The sequence below is a fragment of the Ascaphus truei genome, chromosome 5 (genome assembly GCF_040206685.1).
Source record: "Ascaphus truei isolate aAscTru1 chromosome 5, aAscTru1.hap1, whole genome shotgun sequence".
NCBI lineage: Eukaryota > Metazoa > Chordata > Amphibia > Anura > Ascaphidae > Ascaphus > Ascaphus truei.
In genome coordinates, this window is record NC_134487.1 from 294,825,144 (window position 1) to 294,839,618 (window position 14,475).

Sequence of the window (14,475 nt, forward strand, 5' to 3'; positions counted from 1 at the left end):
TATGACATTCCCTGGGGCCAGAAACCCCCCGAAAAGTCACCGATTTGTAGCCCTTGGGAGGTGGACATCCCCTGCCACAGGCCGCAGTGGAGTTTATAACTCTCTTAATGCCCAGGACATGCTTGAAAACGAGAGGTAACTATCAATGTATTACTTCCTGGTAAAACATTTTTATAAATAAATACATAAATATTGCAACAGCAGTGCACCACCTCATCACTTTCTCCTGCTGCCCCCTACTGCGCATGGGCGCACCCCACCCCTTTACTACTGCATGTCCCTTTCATCTCCTCCACCTTGGAGCGCCCGAGCGCGCGTTCAACAACACACCGGCACGCGCGCACCGCCATCCGGGCATTCTCCTCGCGGAGTGGCGCGCGCTCTTTGCCGCCGTTTGACACTATCGCCGAGGCACCAACTTTTTTTTTTCTAGTTCCCCTTCCCCGCGAGGCCAAACTTGATATCAATCCGCGGGCGGCTTCAGCCGTGTAGAGAAAGCGTTAAGAAAAAAAAAAAAAATAGTCCCTCCTCGCGCCTTCCCATTTTAAAAATAAATAAATAATAAAATAACGGACACCGGGCTCCGCCAACGGACTTTTTTTTTTTTCCCTCCTCCTTCACTCTGACGCTGTATCCTGCATGGAGCCTCGGGAGACAGGGGGGAGGGTTATTTCAGCTTGGTAAAGTGAGTGATGCGGCCCCTGTCCCCCTCAGAGTGAGGAACTTGTTCTCTCCGCCGCACGGAGGAGTTTCTCCTCACGGCCGCTGACAGGGATTTCATTCATCCCCTTCCCTCTCACTGGGAATATTTCCTCTATCCGGATTTGTTTGTGTTTGGGGGGTTTGGTGGCAACTCCGCGAAATAAAAGGGGGCTCGAATTGCCGTCGTTGTAAACAGTCATAGTAAAATAAAAACAACTATTACGGACCGAGGAGCGTCGCGGGGATTTAAAAAAAATATTAAAACTTTCCAGATCGTCGCCGGGAATTAAAAACAAACAAAAGACAAGGAGAAAGAAAGAGGAGAAAGTGCAGCTCGGGCGCGGGGATGGAGTTGCAGAGCTTGCAAGAGGCCATAAAAGTAGAAATTCAATGTCACCAGGTAAATAAAGAGCGGAGAGAAAAACAAAGTGTGTGAATGGAGGGGAAAACAAACAAACAAATCAACGTAAAATGTTTTGACAGGAGAATGAGGGAGGGGGGGATGAGATGGAGGGGGGGGGGGGGGGGTGATGGAGTGAGTTGTGGAGGGGGGGAGAAGAGATGCATATGAGGGTTGGAATGACGGGGGATGAGATGAGATGAGGAGGAGGGGTTGGAGGAAACACTCTTTACAGTAGCATTTTCTTTTTATTGTAAGGGAACAAGTGCGTGCATGTTTATTTATATATTAAAAAAAAAAAATTCATGCCACAAGCAATACCCCCCCCTCCTGGGGTGAGAGGGGGGTAAGTGTTGAGGGGCAAGGGGTAGTTGTAGGGTACCCGAGGTCCCAGCATGCACTGCTTATCACTTTGCAAAGTACTTTGAGTGTTTTTTTTATTTCCTGAGTACATGTTTTTTCCCCCCTGAATTATATAGAATTTCTTGTATGTCACCTCGTGTGTTGTTGTCACTGCTCTTCCTCCACATCTCTTTACTTTTTCTTTCCTCACACTGCTGTTTTATCCCCCTCTTCTTTTCTCTTCTCACTACAACTAATGTTTCCCCCTTCACCATCTTTCTCCTGCATCCCTTTCTTCCTCTGGTCCACCATGTACCTCCCCTTTCACTCTCACCCTCCCCTTTCACACTCTCCCCCTCCCCACATTGCACTGTACTCTTCTTCTTCCCCTCCATCTGCCCCTTCACTTTTATTTTCTCGCTCCCTTCTTGTTTTGCATAATTTTCTCTTAACCACCTCTCCTTTGTATAGTATGCCCTATTCCTCCTCTCCTCTACCCCCTCCTTTGTATAGTGAGCTCCCCTTCACTTTCTCATCCCCCCTCCCTTCTATAGTGAGCCCCCCTTCACTCTCTCCTCTCCCCCTCCCTTCTATGGTGATCCCCCCCTTCACTCTCTCCTCTCCCCCTCCCTTCTATAGTGAGCCCCCCTTCACCCTCTCCTCTCCCCCTGCCCTTCTATAGTGAGCCCCCCTTCACTCTCTCCTCTCCCCCTCCCTTCTATGGTGAGCCCCCCTTCACTCTCTCCTCCCTCCCTTGCCTTTTGCTGGAGCAAGCAGCACGGATTTGGAAGTAATATTGCGGCGCTGCTGCTGCGTGGAGATTAGGACGAGACCTGAATATTTATGAGCTGGGGAAACTGCCTCGCACACTCAGTGTGTGTTTACTTGTCTCTTTGTTCCTCCCCATCTACATCAAACTTGAAACACTTTCTTGTTCTTCCTCTTGCCTGACTTTTTTCCCCCTTTCAAAATAGATGTATTTATTTTAGGGCTGTTACTTTTATTTTTTGCTTCTTACAAACTAGTTGCACAGATGAAGCAGGATCCACAGGTAAATGCAGATTTGTTTTGTTGTTTTTTTTTTAATTGTTGACGTTTTCATTTGAAAGAGAAACCCCCCGTGAGATGTTTTGTTGTTGAAATGGAGAAGAGTTTGTGCAGGGAAAGGATGAGAAACTTTATCAGCTCAGATCTTGTGTAGCCCTAGATGTCGCCTTCCTATCCTTAGGTGTCACTTGCCAAATAAATATACATAAGTAATTTGTTTGTCTTGCACCAACCTGCTGTGTGCTCCGCACATATTTCTGATTGTAGTTTGTTATATCAGGAGACTTTAGCCATCTTCATGTGCATTTTTTTTTAAAATTTTATAATATTTTGTTTTACAATGGGAATCTTGCAGCTCTTAATGACAAACCAGTGAGATTTGAATACACTTCATCTCTGTTTTTTCTTGCCTCACCCCCCCACTTTGGAAACACGTTCAAAAAGTGACTGCTTTTGTTAGTGGGAAAGGATGTCCTGCTAATGTATATATAAAATAAAGCAAACAAACCTTGGGAAGGTGAAATCCATGGCTAGGAGAGGCCACAGCCATGTACAGAAGATAGCAGTTGTTAAAACGTTTTTGTTTTTTTTCTTTCTTTCTGAGGCGTCCATTTTGAGTTGGTCGACATGTTTGAGGAACGTGTAAATGTGTACTCTTTGGGTTACTTTGTGTACTCCATTTAGATCTAATTGTGTCAGCTAAAAAGTGGATGTACTGTATGTTACCCCCTCACAAAATGAATGTTTGAGCTCTTTCTGTTTGCGGATTGCTGCAGCAGAGGGTTTTATTGATCACTTTCCCCCTTCCTCCCCTTGCTCGGATCTGACGTGCGGCTTCTTCATTCGAGTTTATTCCGACACTTTCACGCTTTTTGATTGAAAATATATAACATGTTTCAGCATCCGCGATTAAAAGCTAAAAGTTAAAACCGTGCCTGTCATTGTGTTGTACAAAGCAAGTTGTGTGTTGTGGTTTTGCAGTGAGTTAGTTTGCAGGGATCAGCTGACGGTGACTGTTAGTGCAGGGCTGTGATTGTGAGCTTTCAGCACCATGAACAGATGCCATTGAAGGCTTTCTTCCACTACGCCAGCCTCCCTTCACTTTCCTCCACTCCTAATTAAACAAGCTTTGCAGTCTTTCTAGTGAAATCTGAAATAACTTTCAGACCTGTACTGTATTACAGGATTGTGTGTGTTTGTGTGTTTGTGTAGCCCTATGGCGAATCATCTGTGCAGTCTTTCTCCCCCCCCCCCCTTAACTAAATCGATCGAGCTTCCTTCGGAATGCAGCTTTCAGCACTAAACTTGGAACAGCGCCTCTCTCTCTCTCTCTCCCCTCTCTCCCCCTCTCTTCTCCTCTCTCTCCCATCCTTAATACAATTACATCTCCTCAAACCCGGTCACAAATATCTCCATTCCGGGCTCTGTTTTTACTTCTTGCTAAGTTTAGAAGTCGCATTTCGCTGCTTTTAGTCGTCTTGCTGAGTTCTCATTTTAATGAGGGTTTGTCAGCACTCTCATTTTGGTAGTGGAAGCTTCCATTTTGTGAGGAAGGGGTGTTGGTTTCTTCCTAACATGGAGAAAAGTCTGCAGAGTTTGAGGGTGGGGGATGGGGCCACATTCATGCTGAACATTACCATTTTGATTGCTTTGATGCCATTTTTGGAGGGGGAGGGGATACAATACCCTACTCGACAGAGCACAAAGATGTTTAATCACTATATAGAATCAAATCAGATACTTTCTTCTAGCCAGGCAAATCTGCCACTGCGTGATACCTAAAGCTGTTAGTCCTTTTATGGTGTAAAAGAAGCAAGTTGTTGACTCCAGTTCTCCTCAATGGTGCAGATTTTTTTTCACTGCAACAATGCGTTTGAATGGTGGAACCTGTCAACGTTTTTATTATTCTAAGTGCATTTAGAGAACATGGCTGCAGTGATTTATCTTGCACTGAAAATAATCCAAAATCGTTCCTCAAGTAGTAAACATATACATTTATATTTATTAGGTGTAATGCTGGTATATTAGAGCAGAAACACATGTACTGTATATGGGTTATTTTAAAGATATTGGCTTTGGGTAAAGTTTTTAATAAAACAAAATGCTTTCTAGGAGGAAGAAAGTACCTGCGTCAATACTGCGTGTCAGGAGTTTTTTTTTATAGTAAGGAGTTGAGAACAAAGTACAGTAGCTTGAGATATTGTGTATTTATTTATGACCTACTACACATCTAGTCTGTGGTAACTAGTATTACATAAAATCACCATAGAAGTAGAAAATGGCTAAGAAATAAAAACGAGTGTCTGTCACCTAAAAAAGTATTTTCCCCTAGTTTGTATTGGAAAGGTATTTTCTCTTATTGCAACTTAGAATTAAGTTTTACACATCTTCTACAATTATGTTCTGAAGGTATTTTATTTGGTAAGTTTACAGCAATACTTGATTGTGAAACATATATTGACAGCAGATAAGAACCACTTGGCTAACCTAAAGTGCCCATTCTCCTGTCCACTCTGAAACCTCAGAATCTTTTAGATCCTTTGGTTTGATATTTCATTAATGAAATGTGTAGTACCCTATTGATTGGTTTGCAGATTTTACAGTGTAACACCTGTGTAATTCAACAAGCATTTATTATCTGTAAAATAAGCAACACAAAGCCCATGTGTTTTGTACCAGCTATCGCAGCTAGAGATACCCTTGTTCCTGTGTTATTGTAATTGTTTTAAAAGGTGTACTTTATGGTAGAGCTGTATCATTGCAAAGTAATGAGCTTTGGCACAATGCTTCATTTGCATTTATATGTTTTGCTCTAGAAAGCTTTTTTTGTTAACTTCTTATACGTGATGCAGGTTAAGCAGTTGATTTTGAGTTTTATGCCATCTCAGGCCTGGTGAATTTTATTTTATTTTTTGCTACAAACAATAGTTAAAAAATGTAGCAACATGAGTGCAGAATTTAATTGGAGCAAGTTTTGTAAGTTTTCAATGGGAGTAAAGGTGTGCTAAAGCTTAGTACCCTGCTGTGGATAGGGGCCTAAGAGCCATTTCCAGTGTTTTTACATATTTGAAAGTAAATTGACTGATAACTGATATTGGTCTTCAATACTATGGGGGAGATTCACGTACATACGGTACCGGTTATTGTACCGTGATCATGCGTTAAACTGCTATTTCAGGCAATGGCATTTTATGCAGGATCGCGGTGCGACAACACGTATCGGAAGTTAGTTGGTTAGTAAATACTGGGGAATGCTTTTATATTCCTCTGTGCTAAAGAAGTTAATCACTGAGAACAGAGATAAAAATATGCATCTGTAAAATACATTATATGACACTATTGTAAACGTTACCTTATCATAATTCGCTGAACGTAAAATGAACATTCATCATAAAAGAAAAGATTATTTGGATATCTTTATCAATATAGTAGCAGACCATAATTGCCTTTTTTTTCCATTTTAAATTAGTCGGTAAAGTAATTGCATGCTTGACCTATGTAAAGAAAAGATTTTTATTTTACTTATTTATTGTTCTTAATCAATTTTGTTTTAAATAAAACCAAAAACTACTTAAGATATATTGGATGGGAAAATGATACCTCCATGTATACAAAAATATTTTGATGTAATACTTTGACAAAGACACTTTACAACTTTAATAATCAACTATACTAACATTAAGGTGTCCAATTTATGAGTACGTAGTGAATATTTAAGCTGATATAAATCCCCATACTCGTGTATCAAGATATTAGAATTGTAGTAAAGCTAAAGAAAATACGCACACAGTTTTGTTTCCTTACTTAATATATTTTTAATTACTTTTAAAATATAAGCTTGAAAACCTAACTCCAAGCATAGGAATGTTAAATAGCATTCATTGTATTCACAATATTATTAAGTTTGAGCCCAGAGGGGCAAATTAATAAGATAACCACATGTGAAGCTATTACGTACTATAAGGTGCTGCATATTCCACTTTTAGAATAAAGTTAGAAACCAAAGTGGTTATTCAGATTTTAAAAAGTATAAAGCATTAAAGGTATAGTTAATTGAATGTTCCATTACAAAGGAAACCATAGTAAATGTTACAAAGGCTGCAGAGATGAATGGAATTTGGGGATATGCATGACCTTGGGATATAAGTTGCCTACTACTGTGTTCTAGGTTACATTCGCAGGAAATTATTCCTAAATAAGAAAATAATGTTTTTGCATGACCAACATTGTAATGATCAATATAACATTATATAAACAATTAATAAAGTTTTTTTATTTTTTTAAACTGGTTAGAGATTTATGCATGTTTTTATTGCTTTTCACAACCTATTTGAACCTATGAATGTCAATGGGATGCTCTGTTAGCTTGAAAGTAATAGATGCTCAAAATAGTAAACAATCCGTCATGGACAAAATAGCCTTTGTAAAAGTTTCAAAGGTAAAACCCCCCCACAAAAAAACTACTTTTGAGATGTAGCATTGGAGTATAAAATCAGACACACGTATCAGGATTTGGCCAAGATACATTTAGCACTAATCGCGGATATCACACTTCATTCCAGTTTTATTGCCATTGAATGGCTGTTATTACTATATCGAGGAGCAGTACCGCACCTATGCGCTTGGTGAATATCCCCTATACAGGAGGGCCCATGCATGCGGCAAGTTCCATTCTAAGGGACCGCCGCAAAGTGAAAATCGCCGGAAAATGGAGCCGGCAATTTTCGGTGTGTGCGCATGCGCAGACCGGCAATTCGCCCTTCTATGCATGCGCAACCTCGGAAAACCCCTCATTTTGCGCATGTGCTTCCTCGGACCTGCCAGTTCGGCGCATGTGCAGACATGGCGGCCCCCTTATCGGTATCGGCGGATCGCCGAGAAGCGGGGCCTTGCTGTAGTGTGATATTATTCTCCATATGAGAATACTAATGCATTAGTTCATACCCAAGATCTTTTTCAAGCTTCCTCCAACTTCCTGTTACATGAACTACAAAATTATCCTTGATTTATATAGTATGTTGTCTACTCCACTTTTGTTTGTCTTTATTTTTTGATATCCACAGCAGGTGATGTACAGTACTGTTGGTAATGAAGCCTTTGTATGGATTAGTTGGGAGATAATTTATTGCAGTTTAATACTTGTATGTATATCTTTTTATATAGCGCCCACAGTGTACTCAGCGCTTAACACAGGCAATACAGTACAGGGAAATCTAATACAATAAGAGCAACAAAGTCAGACAATAGGAATGCAAATCCCTGCCCCGGAGAGCTTAGTCTATGTGGTATGTTGGGAAACTGAGACCGCAGATGAGGTAATAAGTGCAGTAAATGGCAGTGCTTAGCAGGAGTGACTGTGGGACAGTAGCTATAAGTCCAGGCTATTGGGATGCTTCATTTAAGAGGTGGGTTTTCAAGTTTGTCTTGAAGGTGGGGAAAGAAGGTGCTTCACTTATACTGAGTGTGTTCCACATATAAGGTGCTGTGAGGGAAAAGGGTTTAAGCAAGAGCTGTAGAGGTGAGAGGGGTGGAAAGCATACGAGCAGGAGCATAGCAAGAGATCAAAGCTGCTATGTAGGAATGAGCAGATGAGTGGAGAGCCTTAAAGGTAAGGAGAACTTTGTAGGTGATCCAAAATTTTATGGGAAGGCGTTTAAGGAGGCGTTGAGCGGATACCATTTTGGGAGAAAATGAAATTATTCTAGCTGCTGAATTTTGGATTGATTGCAGGGGAGAAAGGTGTGAGGCCGGGTGGCCTTGTTAGAAGTATGTTTCAATAATCCAGACAGGAGAGGATAAGGGCATGCATCAGAGTTTTAGTAGTAGTTTGACAGAGGAAAGGGTGGATCTTGGCAATATTACAGAGAAAGAAGCGACACATTTTGGCCATGCTGTGAATGGAAATGAAAGAGAAGAGTCAAATGTCACTTCTAGGTAACATGTTTTGGTGACAGGATAGATGGTAGTACTGTTTACTGTGATGGAAAAAGGGGATATTAGGCCAGATTTAGGGAGAAATATGAGGAGTTCTGTTTTAGACATTAAGTTTAAGGCGGTGGAGCACCTTCAACAAGTATATAGCCAGGAGGAATTCTGAGAGCTGGGACTGGATTGCAGGAGTGAGGGTAGGGGTGGATAGATATATCTGCGTATCATCTGCATAGAGATGATACCTCCGGCTTAAAGAGTTGACGAGGTCACCAAGTGTTGGTGTGTAGAGAGAGAAAAAGAGAGGTCCCAGAACAGGGCCTTGAGGTACACCAACGAACATATCAACAGAACATGAAGACATGTTGGCAACCGAGACAGAAAATGTGCGATGACAAAGTTAAAATGAGAATCAGGATAGGACTTTGTTGCAGATACTAAGGGAGTTTAGAATATGCAGGACAAGAGAATGATTGACCGTATCAGTCACAGTCACTGGTCATTCGGTGACTGTGACTGATAAACTTACCATGTCGAAATGTAATTTCAATAACCATGTACATGTTAAGTAGAATGGTTCTAACAATAGCTCACATAATGATGGATTTTTGGGTGTGAACAAATTTTGTTCTTGGAATTATGTGTTTCACAATATGTTGTGTGCAGAATTCACCATGGTGGTATTTGTGCTATTGATTCAACCAATGAATGACTGGTTAATAACATATTGTTAGTCATCAAATTTCAGTAAGACATTGAGCACAATTGATATTTTATTTACAGTATTTTAGAGGAAACCGACATCATTGTCATACCAAATAAACAAAAATATTTTGTGGAGTAAGGCCGATACCTGAGTAAATATTTCTGCAAGAGTTTTAAAGTACTATAGCAGTGATTAGAGCAGAGGTTTAAAGTAATACTTAGAACATTTTAAACACCAAGAAAACTACTGGGAAACTAGAAAAAAAGTATGTGATCAGTAGAAAAAAGAAACAGTAAAAGTAATTAAAAAAAAAATATATTTTTTTTAAGAACCGACTAAATTAAACTTTTTTTTTTTTTTATTAGATTACCCTGCCTAGTTATGGGGAGAGAACTTTTTTCTTAATTTTGAAAAAGCATGCAAACAGTTCACTTAGTGTTTGGAAATTAAAACCTCTTCAAAATTAACAGGTTTAGGGCCTCATGCAGAGAGCAGCGCTATTAACAATCTCGCCATTTTCCGGCGAAAATCGCGCTAAAAACAGCCGAAAATGGCGAGGTATGAAAAAAGCGCCATTTTTTTTTTCTATTTATAAATCTCGCCGCGCGGCTGGCGAGAACCTACATCTCGCCAGTCTGAAAAATATCCAAATTCAGAAAGGCGCGCTCGCCATCTAGCGGCTGTTTTTGGCGCGATTTTCGTCAATTTTCTCCGCTAACTAAAGTTGGCAAGAAGCAGGAGCTCGCCGGCTATAGGGGGAAAAAAAATGCGCGATTTTTTTTTCTCCCTTTCAGCTGCGCGCATTTCCTCATTTACAATTCTCCACATGCAGTAATGCTAAAAATAGCGGATTTCGCCCATTTCTGCATATGGAGAATAAAACTCCATTAAAGCTACTTTTTCTTAAACTCTCCAATTTATTCTAGCGCTGCTCTCTGCATAGGCCCCTTAGTTTTTAGTGAGGACACTGGTGTTCATCATTGATTTTAGTTTTTCTCCCTAATGCAATTTGGCTGTGCAATCATGAGGATTTCATCATGAATGTGCTTGCACCTGTGCAGGCCAGAGGACCAAAACAGGAAGGGCACAGACATATCGCCAAGGGAACTGAAACTTTTTCAAGTTTCAGGTTGAAATCTGATCCAGTTTAACAATAACAAATTATATAAAAAAATTCTTTACCTTCATGGGTTTGAATGCCATGGTATCTCTCCTAATAATCATTATGTATTATGAACAAAGAAAAAGAAAGACCATGCATTGCATGGCCTGGAACAAAGTAGAAAACAAAAACAAACTAGACACCGCTAAGGGTGAGAGTCTTTGTTTAAGGTAAAAGATTTACTACAAAAAGGCAGACACAATTTGATGCGTAAGGTGGAACCTTGGATTCATTAGATTAGTTAGATGTTGAGTTTTGTCTTTTTTAGATTGTTGTAGAAGTGTAATTTTGACTTGAGTAAAGCTTAAAAATTGAGGAGGTACATACTGCAGTCTTTTTTAAAGCACGTTTTATTTAACCAATTGGTGTCTTACAAACATATATAAATAAATATTTAATGGTTTTGTTTTTCTTGCTCAGTGCTGGGAAGACTGCATTGAATTGAGAAATTATTGCAGTTAAGGGTAAAATCAAAGCTTACTTTTTGTGAGCTATACTTATACAGTATATTGCATTCGACAACCTCACACAAAGCCTAACTGACCACTTCCACCTTGAGTAAAGGGTTCATTCACACAATTCTCCAAACTATTCAAAAGTTCTGACATATACCCACATTATACTAACAAACCACATTTTATTTCAAAGAGCTTGAATTTGACGTTCTCTAGAATACGAAATTTGTTCATGAATTGTTTTTTTTTATTTTTCTATAGTTTGTAATAAATTGTAGAAATACAAAAAAAAATTAACTGAGGTTGCAGCATTCAGAAACAGAAACGGCACCTGTTTGATCAGGAAGCTATTATTCATTTCCCCAGATACACAATGGTTAAGTTAGTTAATGCATTCTAATTATAATGGGACCTATCACATGCTCATCCCTCAATTTGTATTCCCAGTATGAATGCATAGCAAGTAATTTGAAGTAATATTTCTGAATCCTTTTTTTTTTTTTTTGCAGTTGACCTGCATTTGGTAACACCCGTTGTTGACTTGTTGGTATTTATGAATTAATCACAAGTATATTTTTCACTGTATAACCCTGTTCTTTTAATGTAACCATGTATTTATTATAACTCTGTGCCCAGGACATACTTGAAAACGAGAGGGAACTCTCAATGCATTACTTCCTGGTAAAACATTTTTATAAGTAAAACTTACGTCATTTAGGTTTTTAGTTACTCTTAGGTAAGCAAAGAGATGGGTAATATAGTGAAGCTATCGTAATAATCAAAATGGGAAGTTTATTCTTAAATTTATCAAAATATTGCATTATCAGCAAATTTTAAATGGGTACATTTGCAGTGTGAAAAGTTACATTTCTAGTGAGTATAAACTTTTTTTGAATTTGTGTTTGTTTTTGGAAGGGATCACTCATTGAGTTATTAGCTGCAAAAAAACCCAGCTGTTTATTAGTATGTTTGACCATGACACATTTAGAAAAGTGAAATTATTTGTTGAGCCCTAATTTTGTTTTACGAGTTGGTGATTATGATATGATATGCAATGTCTTAGTTTACACCATATCATACATTTCTTGGAAAAACGAGACAAGAAGTATTGAAGTGAATTCAAATCAATAAAGCTAAAGGGTAGAAGTTTGCTAATCAATATAACATGGCTATCGTAAATGGTGTGTGTGACCACAATGTCAAAAAGGTGGAAGATTCTGAATGGGGAAGTGCATGCAAATACCATAGACTTAAAATTAGAACAAAGAATTCAAACATAATTAATTTTTTCCCTTATTTTATGGAATGGAATTATATAAGCTTCATCTAATCGTGTTCACCCTGCATTAGATTCTTGTTGGAAACATCTTGATAATTTTTTATTGGGTTTTCAAGCAGATATATACAGATCATAAAACATTCAAGAGGGGGTATTAGGGAAGGGGGGGGGGAGTGGGTACATAAAAAGAAAAAGGGGAATTAGGGGAGGGGGGGGGGGGACGGGAGTGCAACAGCATCCTGGTCAATCAACAATTCTTAATACTTTATACAGTTTTTAAGGTTGAGTGGTGAGTATAAATATCGTGTGACAGCTTCTCCGGCTGGAATAAAAAGCCGATCTGAGGGCCTTGAATAAATATAGATAGAACATAATAGGTGTTCTTTAGGGGGGGCGCTGGGGATACACATGGGCTTTTTAAGGAGGGAGAGTGAAACTATTTGAACACAGGTGTTATAGGCTTAGAGAATCCAGATCAATATGTGGACTATCTGCGTGAGCTTTCCAGGGAAGCCAAACTTTATGGAAATTGTGGTATGTCTCGTTAATGCAGCTCGTCAGTTTTTCCATCATACATATAAACCACAGCTTGTTTCTAATAGACAGAATTGGTGGGAGTTTGTCCTGCTTCCAAAGACTTGCAATGGTGCATCTTGTCGCAGTGGTGATATGGCTAATTAGTTTACTTGTAGCCCTTGTGTGTACCGGGAGTGGTTTGTTTAGAAGAAACAACCAAGGGTCCATGGGAATCTCTGAACCAAAGATCCGCTGGATCCAGGACATCACCTGTCTCCACAGGTCATGCACCTTGGGCCAGGACCACCACATGTGTAGAAGGGTGGCTTCTTCACCGCAGCCTTTGGGGCATAGGGGAGAGTAGCCCGGGACATATTTAGCAATATTCTCGGGGGTGTTGTACCAGCGAGTCATAACTTTATATGCGTTCTCCCGGATAGTTGAGCAAATAGAGCTTTTAGCCACTGATTCCAAAATCTTCCAGTCGTCGGCCTCCAGCTCCTCCACAGATCGCTCTCCCACTTTTCATAAAATTAAGCTTATCATGGGATTCTGCAGCTGGAAGGGAGAATAGGCCATATAACTTTGAGATTAACCTCTGGTGGGAGTCTGCTCCCTGGCAGAGCTTCCCAAACAATGAGATCGGTTCAGTGGGCTTAATTTTGGCATAGAAGGCCCTAATCTGGAGATAACGAAAAATCTCACCCAACCGGAAACCTTTGTCCTTTACCAGTTTGTCAAAAGGGTCGATTTTGAGATCGTGGCTAATGTCAAAAAGTCTGTTAGTGTTTGTTTGTCTCTAATTTGCTAACATTTGTTTGGAACATCCTGGGGAAAAATCCTTGTTCCCAAAAATGGGAGTCATTAAAGAGTTTGGGCTACTAAGCTTGTATTTAAACTTAAGTCTGTCCCACATTCTGAGAGAGTGTGTGATTGTTTGCAAGGATGGGTGAGTCAAAAGACCCACTCGGGAGGGAAGCCAGAGATTCTTATCTATGGAGGTTGATTTGTATAAAATGGGTTTCTCTCGAAGCGCATCTCCTTGGTGTGCCAAGCTACCAATTGACTAGCTTGTGCTGCCCTGTAGTAAAAGCATAAACAGTGGAGTGCTAGGCCGCCTGTTGTAGTGTGTCTAGTTAGCAACCTATGATTGAGTCTGGGTCTCTTGTTCCAGATAAATTTAGAAACTAAAGACTGGAGTTTGACTATAGCTGAGGGTTTGGAAAAGATAGAGCAGCCTTGGTAGCAGATTCATCTTTACCGATTTGGACTCTCCCCACCCAGGATATATTACATTTGGTCCATACCAAGAAGCCGGCCTTCAGTATTTTCAAAATGTTGGGGTAGTTCGTCTGGTAGATGGAGTCATAGTCCTTAGTTAAAAATACTCCTAGATATTTCAAAGAGGATTGTTGCCATTTGAAATAGAGCTTGATTAGTTTGACTGTTTCCTGCCTTAAATTGATATTTAAAGCCTCTGATTTGCTGTTAATTTTAAAACCGCATAGTTTGTTGAAGGTGGCGAGTTCATTGAACAGGTTTGGAAGGGTTGTTGGAGGTTTGTTACCGTTACAATGACATTGTCGGCAAATAGGGCTATTTTGTAGGATTGTCGTTCCCCCCCCCCCCCATCTCCAGACCTAAGTTGTTAAAATGTTGTCGGATACATGCCGCTAGAGGCTCCATACAGAGGGCAAAAATAAGAGGGGATAGGGGACACGTTTTATTTCAAATTGGGATGAAGTGAAACCTTGGCTTTTAACACTCGCTGTGGGATTGGAATAGAGGGCCATAACTGCTTTAAGAAAAATACCTGAGAAACCGAAAGCCTTCAGTGTTCCCTCTATATATACCCAGTCATTGTCAGCGGCTTGCCTGCCTGGGATAAAGTCCACCTGGTTGGGGTGAACGAAAGAAGGGAGAATCTTTACAAATCTA

General features: G+C 39.9%; 1 protein-coding gene across 3 annotated transcripts in view; it reads left to right on the top strand.

The window, feature by feature from the left end:
- The first annotated feature begins 371 nt into the window (after positions 1–371).
- Positions 372–14,475, top strand: part of PHF21B (PHD finger protein 21B) — a 126,756-nt gene continuing 112,652 nt past the window's right edge. The window contains exon 1 of one of the 3 annotated variants that reach the window (XM_075602757.1): positions 372–1,102. In XM_075602757.1, coding sequence (XP_075458872.1) covers positions 1,049–1,102 — 54 coding nt within the window. In that variant the 5' untranslated portion in view covers positions 372–1,048. Of the gene's footprint in view, positions 1,103–2,178; positions 2,496–14,475 lie in introns of those variants that run through there. The other 2 variants (XM_075602758.1, XM_075602759.1) reach the window with 2 other exon arrangements.